At 41.2% G+C, this 18,228-nt stretch overlaps 1 protein-coding gene across 1 annotated transcript in view; it reads right to left on the reverse strand.

The window, feature by feature from the left end:
- CDH4 (cadherin 4) overlaps positions 1 to 18,228 on the reverse strand; it is a 784,771-nt gene that overhangs the window by 189,913 nt on the left and 576,630 nt on the right. The window contains exon 7 of the mRNA XM_070744288.1: positions 3,216 to 3,388. Coding sequence (XP_070600389.1) covers positions 3,216 to 3,388 — 173 coding nt within the window. The remainder of the gene's footprint in view (positions 1 to 3,215; positions 3,389 to 18,228) is intronic.

Here is an 18,228-nt window from a genome sequence, read left to right on the forward strand (position 1 = left end):
GAGAGGAGGAAGAGAAAAAGAAAGGGGTGAAGGAGGGGATGTGGAGGAGGAGGAAAAAAGGAGGAGGAGGAAGAGAAGGAGAAGAAAAAGAAAAAGAAAAAGGAAAGAAGAGAAGAGGAAAAAAGAAAAAAGAAGAGAAGAAAAAAAGAAGGAAAGAAAGAAAGAAGGTAAGAAAGAGAGAAAGAGAGAAAGAGAGAAAGAGAGAAAGAGAGAAAGAGAGAAAGAGAGAAAGAGAGAAAGAGAGAAAGAGAGAAAGAGAGAAAGAAAGAAAGAAAAGAAAAGAAACATAACGGTCACACTGATTTTTTTTAAAAAACCTATGAGAATTAACAATTTCAAGCCCCATGTGAAATGTGAGAAGGAAGATACAGGTATCTTTAATTTTTAATCATGAACGTTAGGAGGAAACTTGGAAAACTGCAAGTGGAATTTCCAAACTTCGTTTATACCGAGTTCATTAAGATGGAAATCCTAAGAACATTTTGAACTGTTTTTTTTCTCCTAATTATCTTGCCATCTGGATTTAATTGCCATTTATGAAGTAAGCTATCAACGGATTCTCCAGATATCTTTTGATTGCTTATTGGGTGAGAGTCCAAGATGATGGATCAAGTGGCAGAAGGCATCAAAAGGCAAAACAATGACTAGGAGATAAACAGTAGAAGCAAAGCAGGAGGATTGTAGAAACTGTTTTGCATCTATTGCTATTCCTCTACTAGTAACTTGTTTGTACCATCATTCTGCAACAATGAAATATAGTTAAAATTCACAGATGTAGGTCAGCCGATTATTTCATTCAGGCTTTACTGCTTGAGTAAAAAGAATAAATACTTAATTGGCAGACAATCTCAATTTAAAAGAGCATATGGGCCATATGCTCCTAATCTTCAAATAGATTAGGCTACGCTCAGGCTTTTTATTTTTTTGAAGCACTTTAAGTATCGGCTGGACTTTGGGCTGGGAGGATGGGTTGAAGGCCACAGGAATGCTCAGTTATTATCTTTTTTAAAAATTTGACCTTTCTTGCCTCTTTGCGGGAACAAAATGTTAAAGATAATAAAACATGACAAAGAAAATCAGAAAAGAACAACAGCCACCCAAAAAAAATATTGCTTGAAAGAAAATGTTGGAATTTAAAATATCCTTATTTGAAACTACTCTTCAACAAGACACCTTGTACAGACTGAGTTAATCTACTTTGGAGAGGGGAAAAATACAGATAGTCCACAAATAAGCCCCGAATGTCTGTTATTAAACAATACGGCTGTTAAATGAGTTTTGCCCCTTTTGACAATCTTTCTTGTCACAATTGTTCTACAGCTGTTAAGAAAGCAACCGGTTTGTTAAGTGAAACTGGATTCTGTTGTGTGTACTCCTGTTCAGTTTGGGGATGTTGCAGATACTGATTCGGAAAGTGTTTATGAATTAGTGGTAGGGCCTGATTTACAGGCAGAAGACGCAGGACGTTTCTATAAGTTCAGATTCAAGTGAAGGAGAAACAGATACTAGATGGGTAAATCCTTATTTCAGGTGCTTGCAGAGGTGAAGAGAGCAAGTGTCAGGGAAGAAATATTAAGGAGAGGAACGGGTTAATTAATTAAGTAATTAATTCATCACATCCGGGTGTCAGCGGAAGAGAAGGGTTGAGTTGTCAATCTGCTATTAAGAAATAAGTGGCTCCAAAAGTAAGCTTTGCATTTTGTGCTTTTAATTGCAGTTTTTATTACCCTGGGCTAACTCTGACTAGCCATAAATCTTAGAATGACTTGTGGAATGCTTTGATGATTTTGATGTTGCCTTGCCTACCAAAGTTTAAGATAAGACAGCGCTGCGTGCCGAGATGACGCAGTGTGGAACAGAGGAAAGAAAAATAAAGATGATGTTTTGTTTTACAAATCTATGCATTTAGCAATCCTTTATTCCAATTAACAGTGGCTTTAGCCAGAGATCAGAACAGCTTCCATATTGACTTTGCTTGTTGGAAGATTGCAAGAGGGAATCACATGACATTGGGACACAGCAACGGTCATAAATATGATCCAATTGTCAAGCTTCCAAATTTTAATCACATGATCGTGGGGAATCCTCCAATGGTCATTTGAAAAATAGCAATAGCAATAACACTTAGACTTATATACACTTTACAGCCCTCTATAAGTAATATTATTAAAAATAATAACAATAACAAGAGAGTTGGAAGGGATCCTGGATGTCTTCTATTCCAACCCCCTGCTTAGACAGGAAACCCTACACTACTTCAGACAGATGGTTATCCAACATCTTCTTAAAAACTTCCAATGTTGGTGCATTCACAACTAGTGTTGGGCAAACCGAACTGAGGAAGCTGGGCTATGCCTTGATATCTGTATTTTCATTTTGTACTGCATTTCTTGCCACGATTATGCTCTTTTGATATATGACCTGTGTCCTGCATATATCTGCTATAAACTTGACATTTTCTAAGTGCCGACAACAGGGCTAAGCTTTTCCGTTTTCACACCTGTACTTCCTCTGTGCCCGGTTGAGGGACAGCAGTAGCATTAAACGCGTAACCACGAAATGTACTCAGGAAGAGAGCAAAGCTTTGAAGGCACATAGCTTCTGCAGGAACCCACAATCTAACCGCAAGTGCCTCTTTGCTGTACATTCTCTATCTCCTACATTGTATAACCTCTTTTTACTTTCTGTATAAGGAAACGTTGACAACTAGTATCTGATTGGCTGATACTGTGTGTTTTTTGTACTCCTTTGGAAATGTATAAAGAGCCCTGAAAAGCAATCCACGTTGTTCAGACATTGCTTTTATATCTTCTGAACCTGATGCATGCACCAAATAAACCTGGCAATCTCAATCTTCTCGTGGTCTCTGCTCCCTTATTGGCAACAAGTCGTTCCTGTTCTGCTACAGAACGAAATTCGGGTTCAGCGTGTTCGTGCGAACTTGGCGGCTGGTTCGGGCAAGTTCGTGGAACCCGAACCCACCGAACCCTTCTGGGGGCGGAGCTGCCAAATTGCAGTCAGCCAGCAGTTAGCAGAAATAGCTAACTGCATCCTAACCACTGTGGCTCAAAAAATGATTATAAACCTCAGTTTTCAGTGCCGTTGTAATTTCAAACAATCCCTAAACAAATGGTTGTAAGCCAAGGACTGCCTGTAGCTATGAAACGGGGAGTACCAACTATTTAATTTGTTAATCAAAGAAGTTTCTCTCTTACCTCTCGATCGAGTCCTGCTGCCACTGTCACTATATCTCCAGTCTCGCTGTTAATGGTAAACATATTCTGAGATGGGCTTTGAGGCGTTTGAGTCACAATGCGATACCTCACCATCCCATTTGCTGTAGTGCTGTCATCGGCATCGTTGGCCGTCACTGTCATCACGTAGGTTCCTTCAGACAAGGTAGAAATGACAACAGAATCAATCAAATGTCCCACAAGAATGGGATTGATAGAATTCAACTCCTAGAGGCCAGTGGATGGATTTTGTGGGTCATGTTGTCCAGCCTTACTAAAGCTGATGCCCTCCAGCATTTTAATTCTCTTCAATTCTAAGATATATCCATTGATCCATTGATTATTTATTCATTGATCATGCTTGTCATGATGGCTTAATGGTGAAGACAGTCACCTCCCACTCTGTAAGGTTGATGTCAACCTGCAAAATGAATTCTTAAAATGAAGGTTTTAAGCATAAAACGTATCAGGAAAGACTTCATGAACTCAATCTGTATAGTCTGGAGCAGCGTTTCCCAACCGGTGTGCCGCGGCACACTAGTGTGCCGCGAGACATGGCCAGGTGTGCCGCCAAGCTCCAGCTGGGCGGGGCGCTGCCGGTACTTCCGTCCTGGGGCTCCCGCTCGCAGCTGTCCCCCGGCTCCTGCTCGATGCCGCGGTTTTCGGCGCTCTCCTGCTGGGCCCCAAAGAAGGAAGGCAGGAAGAAGGAGAGCTCCATTCTTCGCGCCTTTTTCTCGCCTTCCTTCTTTGGGGCCCAGCAGGAGAGCGCCGAAAACCACGGCATCGAGCAGGAGCTGGTTGACAGCTGCGAGCGGGAACCCCAGGATGGAAGTACCGGCAGCGCCCCGCCCAGCTGGAGCTTCTCTGGCGTCGACGGCAAGTGTCCTTTGTGGCCCGGCGGGAGGGCACTGGCGATGGGAGCGGGGGGGGGGGGCGCAGCGGCCGCAGGCAGTCGCGGGGAGATGGCGGCAGTGAGAGGGAGCGCTCTCTCTCTCTCTCTCTCAGCTGACTGCAAGCGGGAGCCCTGACGGTGGCGGTTGGACGTGCTGCTGGACGTCGTACATGCTGGCGCTGTGGGCCTGGCATATATGGTGTCCAGCAGCACGTCCAGCTGCCGCCGTCAGGGCTCCCGCTTGCAGTCAGCTGAGAGAGAGAGAGAAAGAAAGAGAGACATATAAGAGAGGCAGAGAGAGAGAGAAAGAAAGAGAGACATAGCAAGAGAGGCAGAGAAAGAGAGACAGAGCAAGAAAGAGAGGCAGAGAAAGAGAGATAGAGAAAGAGAGAGAGAAAGAGAGACATAGCAAGAGAGGCAGAGAGAGAGAAAAAGAAAGAGAGACATAGCAAGAGAAAAAGAGACACTTAGCAAGAGAGGCACAGAGAGAGAGAGAAAGAGAAAGAAAGAGAGACATAGCAAGAGAGACAGAGAGAAAGAGAGAGAAAGAAAGAGAGATAGCAAGAGAGGCAAAGAGAAAGAAAGAGACATATAGCAAGACAGTGAGAGAGAGAGAGCAAGAGAGAGAGAAAAAAGCAAGAAAGAGATAGCAAGAGAGACAGAGAGAGAGAGCAAGGGAGAGAGAAAAACATAGAGGAAGGGAAGGAGGGAGAGAGAAAGAGCAAAAAAGAGAGGAAGAAAGAAAGAAAGAGGGATGGAGAGAGAGAAAGAAGGGAAGGAAGGAAAAGAGAGAAAGAGGGAGAAATAGAGCGAAAGAGAGGAAGAGAGAGGTTTTTTTTGTCCAAACTTTTCTTTAGCCCGCCCCCCCGCCCCGCCCCCCCCTTTCAGTGTTCCCCAGGATTTTGAAAATATGAATAATGTGCCGCGGCTCAAAAAAGGTTGGGAAACACTGGTCTGGAGGACAGAAGGAAAAGGGGGGACATGATCGAAACATTTAAATATGTCAAAGGGTTAAATAAGGTCCAGGAGGGAAGTGTTTTTAATAGGAAAGTGAACACAAGAACAAGGGGAACACAATCTGAAGTTAGTTGGGGGAAAGATCAAAAGCAACATGAGAAAATACTATTTTACTGAAAGAGTAGTAGATCCTTGGAACAAACTTCCAGCAGACGTGGTAGATAAATCCACAGTAACTGAATTTAAACATGCCTGGGATAAACATATATCCATTCTAAGATAAAATACAGAAAATAGTATAAGGGCAGACTAGATGGACCATGAGGTCTTTTTCTGCCGTCAGACTTCTATGTTTCTATGTTTCATTACTTGAACCATAACAGTTGAGAGTGCAATCCTAGGTAGCGGCAGACATTTCCCGCCTAGGGCACAAAGGCTGTGAACTCCAGGTGGTTCTAGGTAGGGCATCCAGCCACTAAATGGTCAGCTCCACCCAGTCATCCTTGACTCTATCCAAAATTAAGGGGTTAATTCACCCAGTGAATTATGTTCCAAGGCGCCAGAATAGAAGCTTTAGACCATGGGAAAAGACAAATTTCCCATGGTGTTAGGAACTAAAGCTTCTATTCTGGCGCCTTGGAACATATTTTTACAATCTGACCAATCAGGCATTTACAGTCCCTCTAACCTTCCTGCCAATCCACTTAAAGCTCTGTTGGGAGAATTGGTTGGGAGTCACCACAACATGAGGAACTGTATTAAGTAACATTAGAAAGGTTGAGAACTACTGATTTAATGGGATGAAGTGCTACAAAAATTCTTGTGATGTCTTTATTGATTAGAGTCCCCATCTACTTTTGACTAAAGTCTACTATTGATTAACAAGGATTCCAAATCTTTCTCTGATGATGCCACTGAAAGGATTTTTAATGGTAGCGGGTTTTTAACTTTAGTTTTTAATTATTGGATTTGTACCATATTGTTTATTGTTGTGGGCCACGTCAAGTCTTTGGAGGGGGCGGCATACAACAACAACAACAACAACAACAACAACAACAACAACAACAATAATAATAATAATAATAATTTACCATGGGGCACCAGAGGCATTGTGGGGAACAATGAAGCTGCCTAAAGTGACAGCTAAGAACCAAACATGAGAACCACACTGCAACTGTATTTTTCAGCCAGAAGCCTCATGGGGTTTCTTTTGGGGGGACGACCCACACAAGATGTACACAGATCTTCTCCTGTAGGTTGACAAGAACTACTATCTTGCCAACCTACACTTTTTCCTGAAACTGGCAAGGATTGAGTTCCCACAGAATTCCCGCCTTTGCTCAACTCAACAAGTTTCAGTGCAGAAGAATAATCGAAAGTAATGCGGTGAAGATAATACATGTTAGAAAATGTAGAGAACCCAGCTCAAATGCAGGTGGGAGTGAGAAGTGAGCATTAGCACTGACCATGTACACAACTGTCAACTTCTTGAAGAAAAGGCCGGGTGAAAATATAGTAATCAATAACGGAAATCGGTCCAAGAGTCTGTCAAATTGTCACACCTAATCCAACTTGGTTTCTTAGGAAAGAAAGACCCTGGGCTCCAATTTGTGAAAAAAGTATACTTTTACTAAATACCAAGTGTGTAAATATAGCAAATCTAGAACTCACTTTATATTCCCTGGTTAGCTTTTCTTTTCCTGTTCCTCCTACATATTAATTCTTTATTGTCCAGTTACAGGGGGTGGACATAAAAATGGAAACACTTGACTTTTTGGCATCATAATGTTTGAACATGTTCAAATCGATCAAAACTTGACATATTTTAATGTTTTGGTTTTTTAAAATTCTGTTATTTGATATGTTTTTTTAAACTACCTTTTTTTTTTTTTTACAGAAATTTAAGGAAATTGGTTATAACCTTCTAGAAATGGCAGACCTCTCAGACTTTCAAAGAGGCCAAATTGTTGGTGCTCGAATTGCAGGTGCTAGTGTAACAGAAAGTGCCTGAATGTTTGGCGTTTCAAGAGGTAATATCTCAAAAGAAATTACTGTTTTTGAAAGAGAAGGGAAAACGTCCTCAGTCAAGCACAGGTCTGGTCGAAAGTCGAAGTTGTCTGAGAGAGACCGTCAGACTCTAAAGCGAATTGTTAGAGCGGATCGCAAGATCGCAGCTCCTAAAATCACTGCAGAGCTCAATAGACACGTACAGAACCTAGTTTCTGCAAAAACTGTTCGAAGGGAGCTTCACAAATCTGGATTCCACGGAAGAGCTGCAAGGTGTTTCTATTTCTTTGTCCACCCTCTGTACATTCAAAGAATATGTTTTGCTAATGGTCCCTGCATTGGCGGGTTTGATGGTGAGGCATTGCACTTCTGTTCCCAGGCCCCTGGCCTTGGGGCATTGAGCCGATGTCTTAGGACAGCACAATGAGCAGTTTTGGTTTCCCCCTTCTCTGCAATTCCAGCCATTCCCCCTTCCCATAGTTATCACTTCACATCTGGACTATTGCAACGTGCTCTACATGGGGCTACCCCAGTAATGGGCAGCCAAAAATTTTACTGCCACACTGTGGGTGTGGCTTATTTTGTGGGTGTGGCTTGATGTTCATGTGACTGGGTAGGAGTTGCTTGCCGGCCATGTGACCAGGTGGGAGTGGCTTGAACGATCATCATCGTTCAAGTGAACTGTTAAGTCCTCGACTTACAACCTCACCAGTGTCGCTCTCTGGGGTGACAATTTGCTTCGCGTTTTCTCCGCTCTCCTTCCTGGGTCGCCCCCTGCCTCAGGCTGGGTAGCTAGGCAAACAGGTGCCGATCAGCTGTTGAGAAAAGAGGGGGGAGGAAATGGCCCCCTGCAACTCCTCCCGTTGCTGGTCACCCTGCCGCTTTCCGAGGAGGAGGATGGAAGGGAGGATGGTCAGCTAAAGCTAGGCACACAGCTTAATTTCTGCCAGTGGAACTGTGTTATGAGAAGATGCACGTGCACGCAAGATTTGGATGATTTTTTTTTTGCTTCTGTGCATGCGCAGAAGCAAAAAACGCACCAAAATCTTACACGTTTACATCCCCTTGCAAGATTTTGCTTCCTGAGCATGCGCAGAAGCAAAAACTCACTAGTACACATGCTCATGCATACCAGACAGAATTAGGGCCCAGATTGTTGGGGGCAATATGCCTATTCTCTGTAAACTGCTTAGAGAGGGTTGTAAAGCACTGTGTATATAAATCTAAATGCTATATAAATGCTATATACAGCTGGCTATTCCATACTAGCCATATGCATTTTAGAAAAAGGGAATAATTTTGCAAGTCCCCTGCCAGAAAATAAGAAATTCCATTGCAGAGTTGAGAAAAGTTGAGTTACAGCTCCTTCTTAAAAATTGGTCACCCACAGCTACACCACTTTGTTTCTGAGCAAATGACCGAGGCAAAGTTCTCTGTTCCTTTATAAAGCAGCTTTTGTGAATTCAAATAATCTGGAGCTAGAAAGCAATTAAAAGGTTGAGGGGTTTTTTCCCCCCATAAAAAAGAACACTGAATGGTTATTCTGGGGATTAAGATAAAAGCACCATTCTTAAATCGTAGGATCAAAGAGTTGGAAATGACATTGAAGTACAGGATCCCTTAAACCACTCCTGACAGATGAAGAATCACTGAATAAAATGTGACTGTGTTTTTTCCCCTTCCTTTTCCAGGTAAAATTGTTCTGTGCTCTGACATGCCAGCTACCAATTTGTGATGTTGCTTGCTTGCCTGACCTTTCTAACAAAGCTATTAGGACTTTGTTCCTAATCAGATTTAGTGGTGCTGTGCTGAAATTTGCCTGGCAAATTTAGCCATTTCCTTATTGCTGGAGTGCTTGAGAACTTTTAAATCATTTGCCCTGTTTTTACGTTGCTATTTCTTCTTTAGTATTGGAGGTGGAAGAGAAGGCACAGGTAGTCCTTGACACATGGCCATTCATTTAGCGATTCTTTAATGTTACAAATGGCAATGAAAAAGTAACTCACGTTATTCTACAATTGGCTTGAAAGAAGAAAAATGAAATACAGTGGTACCTCGGTTCTCGACTACAATTCATTCCAGAAGTGTGGTGGAGAACCGACTTGGTCAAGTACCGAATTAATTTATCCCATAGGAAATAACGGAAATGGGTTTAATTGGTTTCCAGCCTCTATTTCCTTTATTTCCTATGGGATAAAGATCTGAGGTCTAAGCACTCCAAGCTGTAGGAAGGATGGGGGCCGCTGCAATACGGGAAGTTTCGGGGGGGGGCTCCTTTCCTCAGTGGTTCGTCTTCTTCCCTTTAAGCAGCTACACCAACTTTCTCCTTCCCGACGGCGGCAGTGGCTTTCCTTCGAGCAGCAGCAGCGCCGGGAACGTCACATGAGAAAGGGAAGCCGCTGACGTTCCCGGCGCTGCTGCTGCTCGAAGGAAAGCCGCCGCCACGGTCGGGAAGGAGAAAGTTGGTGTAGCTGCTCAAAGGGAAGAAGACGAACCACTGACGAAAGGAGGACCCCCGAAACTGCCGGTATTGCAGCCATCCCCACCCTTCCTACAGCTTGGAGCGCTTAGACTAGAGACTGGGAGGCTGTTTAGTGGGCGGCCAGGATGGGCGTGTCGGATTCTGACTCCCATTCCGTCTCACCCCGTCCCCTCAGATCTTGTAGCATTTTGAATAATAAACAAAATTTTCTGTGGCTGTTCGGTATCCGAATTTTTGTTCAGATACCGAAGCAAAGTTTTGCCAAAAATTTTGTTCGGTATCCGAAATGTACGAGAACCAAAGCGTTCAAGTACCGAGGTACCACTGTAAAGCTATCAGTGCTTAATTCAGTAATACATATAGGATATTATTAACCTTAAGTTGCTATAGATATTTATATTAGGGGAAAATTGTAATGTAAATAAAGAATTATGTTAATTTATGTATAAGCATAAATTGATTGTCAATATAAATTACCGTATGATAACCCTAGAGGTGTAAATGTATATATTTTTATTGTATTGTTTTGTTCTATTTTCTGTGTGTTTGTCTTTTTTAAAATGCATATAACCAAATAAAAATCATTTAAAAAAAAGAAAAAAGGAACTCACGATTAAGCCTCACAGTTATGACCACTGAAACATCCTTGTTACATGATCACAATTCATTACAAACAATCTTCTATGTTTCTATGTTTCTATACTTTTTCAGATCTTTAAAATTGAGGTGGCTTTCTGGAGGTATAGTTATCCTGTGCTAATTAAAAGAAGATACTGGGCTTCTTCTGATCAAGCATTCATTTTAAAAAGCTTCTTCATTTTGTCTAGAGCAATAATAAAGCAGTCTTTAAAAAATAAATTTAATTATTATTATTATTATTTATTTGATTTGTATGCTGCCCCTCTCCGAAGACTCGGAGCGGCTCACAACAACAAAACAGTACAAATCCAATAGTTAAAAACAATTTAAAACCCCTTAATATAAAAAACAGTCATACAGACATCTCAGCCAAACCATATATAAAACGGAAACGGCCCATGGGAATCAATTCCCCCATGCCTGACGGCAGAGGTGGGTTTTAAGGAGTTTGCAAAAGGCAAGGAGGGTGGGGGCAATCCTAATCTCTGGGGGGAATTGATTCCAGAGGGTCGGGGTCACCACAGAGAAGGCTCTTCCCCTGGGTCCCGCCAGACCACATTGTTTTGTCGACGGGACCCGGAGAAGGCCAACTCTGTGGGACCTAACCGGTCGCTGGGATTCATGCAGCAGAAGGCGGTCCTGGAGATATTAATAATTTGAACATTCCACAGACATTTATGGTTCAGCAGAAAATAAAAATCTGCATCTCTCTCTCTCCCAGCAATTTGCCTCTTTGCAGCTAGTTTCAGTTTCAGTTAGCACATGGCTGGTCTGTCTCTCTACAGCCTCAAATCAGCTGAGGGTCAGGAAGCCGATAATGAGTTGCTTGGCTTAACAGGGTCTGTTCTGTTTGCTGCAAGGAGGCAAATTGCTGGGAGGCAGAGACCAAGGTGGCCCTACATTTGGTGTATAAGATGCACCCAAGTTTTCGCCCTCTTTTAGGCAGTAAAAAAGTATATCTTATACTCTGAAAAATGTGGTAGTTTGGGTGATGAAACCTCTACAAGAAAACAACCAAGTTTACCGAGTACCAAGGACCCCTTAGAATTGTTTTTGACATCAAAATCAAAACTCTATCAGCAGCTATGTCCCACTATTTTCATTTTTATGGCTGCATTAGAATATCTATTATACCAACTTGCATTAAAGCAAGATTGATGCTCATTAGGTAGACTTAAAATGCATAAAGCGGAGAAGTAATGAGGCATTTACCAAGAGGCTATCCTTCCTCCAAAGAATCCTTCCACTTTGCAGTTTTTGCCTCCAAGTCACGTTTTCCCAACAAGTCACCTTTCCTAACAACATTTTGTCTACTGCTGTGATTTAAACATAAGACAATGATAATTATTTTGTACTGACCTGTACCTTACAGTTTGTGTTTATAAACTGTTATTATTGCCACACCATTAAAGCTTTGTTAACCTTTTTGGTCTAATTTTCAAACTACATGATAGTTAATTTAATTATCTCTCCCTCCCCAGAAAAAAAAATTGCAACTCATTATAGAAAGATATGTAGCAGTAGACATATTATATTAGCTCTCCATTAACCTGACCTAATTATAGCCTTGCACTAAATTTTTCCCTTCCAGCCATTTTCCTGGGCAAGATGTGATATTTTGCAGATTGTACGCTACAAACATAGTTAATTGAGGAGAAAAGACCAAAGTTTAGTTACGGGGAAGACTTTCAGAACAGACAAGCAGCTAAAACAAGGTAAAATTTCCAATTCTGACATCCCTAAACCATTGTGAAGCAGATCTAACCCTCCTTTCAATGTTGAATAAACTCATAATAGTTCTCTTATTTCCTTTTTCTCCCTGTTTCTACAATTTTCATAAATGTAAGGTTGGTGGATGGAGAAGAGGAAGTTAAGAGTTGTTTCTATTTTTTAAGGCGCTCCAGAGGAATTATCAAATCAGTGATTTGTACCTTTATAATAAAGATAGCAGATAACAAATTAACAGAGTTGGAAGGGACCTTGTAGGTCATCTAGTCCAAGTCCCTGCTCAAGCAGGAGAACTTACTCCATTTCTGAGAAATCTCCAATCTCTTCTTGAAAGTCTCAAGGGATGAAGCTCCTACAAAGCAAGCTGTTCCATGGGTTGTTTGTCCTCACTGTCAGAAAATTTTTCCTTATCTCTAGGTTGAATCTATCCTTGATAAGTTTCCATCCATTATTCCTTGTTTGTTCTTAGAAACATAGAAACATAGAAGACTGACGGCAGAAAAAGACCTCATGGTCCATCTAGTCTGCCCTTATACTATTTCCTGTATTTTATCTTACAATGGATATATGTTTATCTCAGACATGTTTAAATTCAGTTACTGTGGATTTACCAACCACGTCTGCTGGAAGTTTGTTCCAAAGATCTACTACTCTTTCAGTAAAATAATATTTTCTCACGTTGCTTTTGATCTTTCCCCCAAATAACTTCAGATTGTGTCCCCTTGTTCTTGTGTTCATTTTCCTATTAAAAACACTTCCCTCCTGAATTTATTTAACCCTTTAACATATTTAAATGTTTCGATCATGTCCCCCCTTTTCCTTCTGTCCTCCAGACTATACAGATTGAGTTCATGAAGTCTTTCCTGATACGTTTTATGCTTAAGACCTTCCACCATTCTTGTATCCCGTCTTTGGATCTGTTCAATTTTGTCAATATCTTTTTGTAGGTGAGGTCTCCAGAACTGAACACAGTATTCCAAATGTGGTCTCACCAGTGCTCTATATAAGGGGATCACAATCTCCCTCTTCCTTCCTCCGGTGCTTTGTAGAATAGCTTGACCCCCTCCTCTCTGTGGCAGCCACTCAAATGTTGGAACACTGCTATCCTGTCTCCCCTGGTCCTTCTCTTCACTGGATATCAATGCCGAGTTCTTGCAACCACTCTTCATATATTTCAGTCTCCAGTCCCTATCCTGGTTGCTCTCCTCTGAGTCTCAACATCTGGAGTAATTTTCTAGAGTCTCAACATCTTTTTTATAGTGCGGTGACCAAACTGGATGCATTAATCCAGGTGCAATCTAACTAAGGCTTTATAAAGTGGTATTACTACCTCACTTGATCTAGATTGTATCCCTCTGTTAGTGCAATTTAGGATTGCATTGCCTATTTTGGTTGCTGCTGCACACTGCTGGCTCATGTTAGCTGGCTGTCCACTAGGACTCCCAAATCCCCCTCATAGTCACTGCTATTAAGCCTGGTTTCACCCAGTTTATATGTATATTTTGCACCCCTTCTGACAAATAAGATTTGAGTATGGCAGTGATTTTCAACCTTTTTTGAGCCGCGGCACATTTTTTACATTTACGAAACCCTGGGGCACATTGAGCGGGGGGGCGGGGGCTAAAAAAAGTTTGGACAAAAAAATTATCTCTCTCTCTCTTCCTCCCTTTCGCTCTATTTCTCTCTCCCTCTTTCTCTCCCTTCCTTCCTCTTTCTTTCTCTCTCCATCCCTCTTTCTTTCTCTTCCTTCCCTTCTCTCTTTTTTGCTCTTTCTCTCTTTCTCTCTCCCTCCCTCCCTCTATGTCTTTCTCTCTCTCTCTCCTTCCCACCCTCTCTTTCTCTCTCTCTTGCTTGCTTTCTCTCTCTTGCTCTCTCTCTCTTGATCTCTTGCTTTCTTTCTCTTGTTCTCTTTCTCTCTCTCTTGCTTTCTTACTCTCTCTCTTGTTCTCTTTCTCTCTCTCTCTCTCTTTCTCTCTTGCTTTCTTTCTCTCTCTGAGCTTCGCGGCACACCTGACCATGTCTCACGGCACACTAGTGTGCCGCGGCACACTGGTTGAAAAACACTGGAGTATGGTATGTTTGTGTAGTATTGATTGTTTTTTAATGCTGGTGGGATTTTAATTTTGTTTTTAATTATTACGTTTGTACTATACTGTTATTGTTATTGTTGTTGTGAGCCACCCCGAGTAATAGGAAAGGGGCGGCATACAAATCTAATTAATAGTAATAGTAATAGTAATAGTAATAGTAATAGTAATAGTAATAGTAATAGTAATAGTAATAGTAATAGTAATAGTAATAGTAATAGTAATAGTAATAGTAATAGTAATAGTAATAGTAATAGTAATAATTATTACTATTACTATTACTTAGATTTGTATGCCGCCCCTTTCCGAGGACTCGGGGCAGCTCACAACAATAACAATAACAGTATAGTACAAATCTAATAATTTAAACCAAAATTAAAATGCCACCATCATTAAAAAACAATCAATACTACACAAACATACCATACTCAAATCTTATTTGTCAGGAGGGGCGCAAAAATTGTTATTGTTATTGTTATTGTTGTTGTTGTTGTTATTGTTATTGCCATTGTTATTGCCATTGTTATTGTCATTGTCATCAATACAACACAGCAAACGAGATCACTATGCTGGATTTCGTATTTCATCACCATTTGGGCACTTCCCAAGCACCTAGGACTGCGTGATGTAGCGGCGAATTAGGTTTGCCGATCCCAGTAAAGTGGCCTTTTGCAATTGACAGATGGAGATTTTGTCAGTCCCGATGGTTTTCAAATGTCCTCTGAGATCCTTTGGCACTGCGCCCAGCGTGCCAAGTACCACTGGGACCACTTTCACTGGCTTATGCCAGAGTCGTTGCAGCTCGATTTTTAGATCTTCGTATTTCACTAATTTCTCTAGCTGCTGCTTCTCCTCAATTCTGCTGTCCCCTAGGATTGCGATGTCGATGATCCATATTTTCTTTTTCTCCACAATTAGGATGTCTGGTGTGTTATGCTTCAGAATTCAGAATTATTATTATTATTATTATTATTATTATTATTATTATTATTATTATTACTACTACTACTACTATTATTACTATTATTACTATTATTACTATTATTACTATTATTACTATTATTACTATTATTACTATTATTACTATTATTACTATTATTACTATTATTACTATTATTACTATTATTACTATTATTACTATTATTACTATTATATTTTGGGTTTTTTTTTTTTACTTAAGTGTATGATTTTACTTTTCTCTACATTGAATTTCATTTTGTAAGACAGGGCCCAGCACTCCAACAGAGATTTCAGAGTAAACTGAGAATTATATGGTAGATCTGAATTGGAGGCTGGGCGAAGATTGCTTTATGTTATTTCTCTTCATTTGCTGAACACAATGAATAAAAACCAGCAGGACTGCAGGGCTTCTGGTGGACTTACATATTCCAAGCATATTCAGAAGCCCTGACACAGAAAATAAAATTATCCATATGTGTATTAAGCATCCACCCCAGTTGAAAAGCCTTCTTTCCACTCTGAGAGGAACTGATAACATTGATGAAATTTAAAATTGAATATCAAAATAACAGGCCTGGTTAGCTATTTCAGTCCTCTAAATATATATTTTTCAGGCTCTGGATAAATAGAATGACAAAGTTCATATATACCCATAAGCCTATCTTGCGAATATAATGTTAGGGAGTGAAGAAATGAAATTCATTTTCTTCTTTCTATACAATAACAGCCCGGATATTTGTATAAACCCTTTAGCTGTCTTGTACCCAAAATGCCAGAACGTACATTGCACTCTTGAGACTGGTTTCCAGGTTTGTATTCTTTTAAAAGGTTTTCTAAAGGAAATTGCCTTTTGCACAATTCCCAGACAGCCTGTTCATATAGTCTTCCATAACTATCATAACCCAACGCACCTGAATAGCATTAAATGGACAAATGCTGGTTTTGACCTTCAGGTTGACATGGACAGCTGATGCTCTGCTTCTCTTGTTGATGGCAAACAAGGATTGGTTCCTTTGTGGACTTATCCACAAAACCTCCAGATGGAATTGATATGACTGAAATTAGGCTTTCTGGAGATATGTGGACATTGGCATTATTATTATTATTATTATTATTATTATTATTATTATTATTATTATTATTATTATTATGCCAGTGCAATACAGCAAACGAGATCACCATGCTGGATTTCGTATTTCATCACCAGTTGGGCGCTTCCCAAGCACCTAGGACTGCGTGATGTCGCGGCGAATTATGTGTGCTGCTTTACTGGGATCAGCACACATAATTTGCCGCTACATCACGCAGTCCTAGGTGCTTGGGAAGTGCCCAACTGGTGATGAAATACAAAATCCAGCATGGTGATCTCGTTTGCTGTATTGCACTGGCATAATAATAATATACAATACAAATCTGCACACAACATACCATACATAAACTATATAGGCCTGAGGAAGATGTCTCAGTTCCCCCATGCCTGACGGCAGAGGTGGGTTTTAAGAAGTTTACGAAAGGCAAGGAGGGTGGGGGCAATCCTAATCTCTGGGGGGACCTGGTTCCAGAGGGTCGGGGCCACCACAGAGAAGGCTCTTCCCCTGGGTCCCGCCAGACGACATTGTTTAGTCGATGGGACCCGGAGAAGACCCACTCTGTGGGTCCTGACTGGTCGCTTGGATTCACGCGGCAGAAGGCGGTCCCTGAGATAATCTGGTCCGATGTCATGAAGGGCTTTATAGGTCATAACCAACACTTTGAATTGTGACCGGAAACTGATCGGCAACCAATGCAGACTGCGGAGTGTTGGTGTAACATGGGCATACCTAGGGAAGCCCATGATTGCTCTAGCAGCTGCATTCTGCACGATCTGAAGTTTCCGAAGTGTTAGTTGGGCGGAGGGCAGAAACACCCTGAAATGGGGCCATCAGCTGATAATTCCATGGACAAAAATAGACCTGTTTTTAATTTCCTGGTTGCTAATCCCACAGCAAACCCCAAAGGACACATGGCAAACATCTGTCACAAATAGAAGATGGCATAAGGTCTTTTGGCAGATGGGCCTCAATTAACTACAGTATTTAACAATTCATTTCCAAATATGCTAATAAGATGTGCTGATCCCCTTATGACCACATCCCATAACCCATGAAACAGTAATGACCTCTGCTCATGGGGATTATAAGAATACGCCCATGTAATCTTATTATTTATTGAATGGAATAACAGAGTTGGAAGGGACCTTGGAGGTCTTTTGTTCAATCCCTTGCGGAGGCCAGAAACCCTACATCATTTTAGAGAAATAGAGAAATCTCTTCTTTAAAACATCCAGTGTTGGATCACCCACAACGTCTGGAAGCAAGTTGTTCCACTGATTAATTGTTTTGTCAGGAAATGTCTCCTTAATTCCAGCATGCTTCTCTCTTCAATTTAGTTTCCACCCATTTATTTATTTATATTTTCATGCCGTCCTGTTCTTTGGACGCATTGTCTCTTATCCTGCCCTCTGGGGCTTTGTATTTTATTTGTGCCCTGCCTTTATTATTTTTACAAATAATATACAACACACCTCCCTCTTGTTTTCCCTTGAACAACAAGGCTGTGAGGTTAAGTTGGGATGAGAGACAATGACTAGGTCAAAGTCCTCTGGCTGGCTTTCAAAGTGAGGCTAGAACTCATTGTCTCCTTGTGATTGGCCAAGAGCTGACATTATCCCGGTTCACTCATGGCTGTGAGTCGTCAGAGAGCTGGTCGCAAAGAGAGCATGAGGCTCCGCCCACCTGCCCATACACCACCATTTGAGTTCTTTTATCCACCCAAACGGCAGCATCCAGGTGGGTGGGTGGAGCCTCATGCTCCCTTTGCGACCTGCTCTCTGATAATTCACAGCCAAGAGTGAACCGGGAGCATTTATTATTATTATTATTATTATTATTATTATTATTATTATTATTATTTATTGGATTTGTATGCCGCCCCTCTCCAGAGACTCGGGGTGGCTAACAGCAACAATAAGACAGCATACAATAATAATCCAATACTAAAAACGATTAAAAACCCATTATTATAAAAACCAAACATACATACAGACATACCATGCATAAAATTGTAAAGGCCTAGGGGGAAAGAGTATCTCAATTCCCCCATGCCTGGCAGCAGAGGTGGGTTTTAAGCAGCTTACGAAAGGCAAGGAGGGTGGGGGCAATTCTAATCTCTGGGGGGAGTTGGTTCTAGAGGGCCGGGGCCGCC

Source organism: Erythrolamprus reginae, chromosome 3 (assembly GCF_031021105.1).
Source record: "Erythrolamprus reginae isolate rEryReg1 chromosome 3, rEryReg1.hap1, whole genome shotgun sequence".
Taxonomy (NCBI): domain Eukaryota; kingdom Metazoa; phylum Chordata; class Lepidosauria; order Squamata; family Dipsadidae; genus Erythrolamprus; species Erythrolamprus reginae.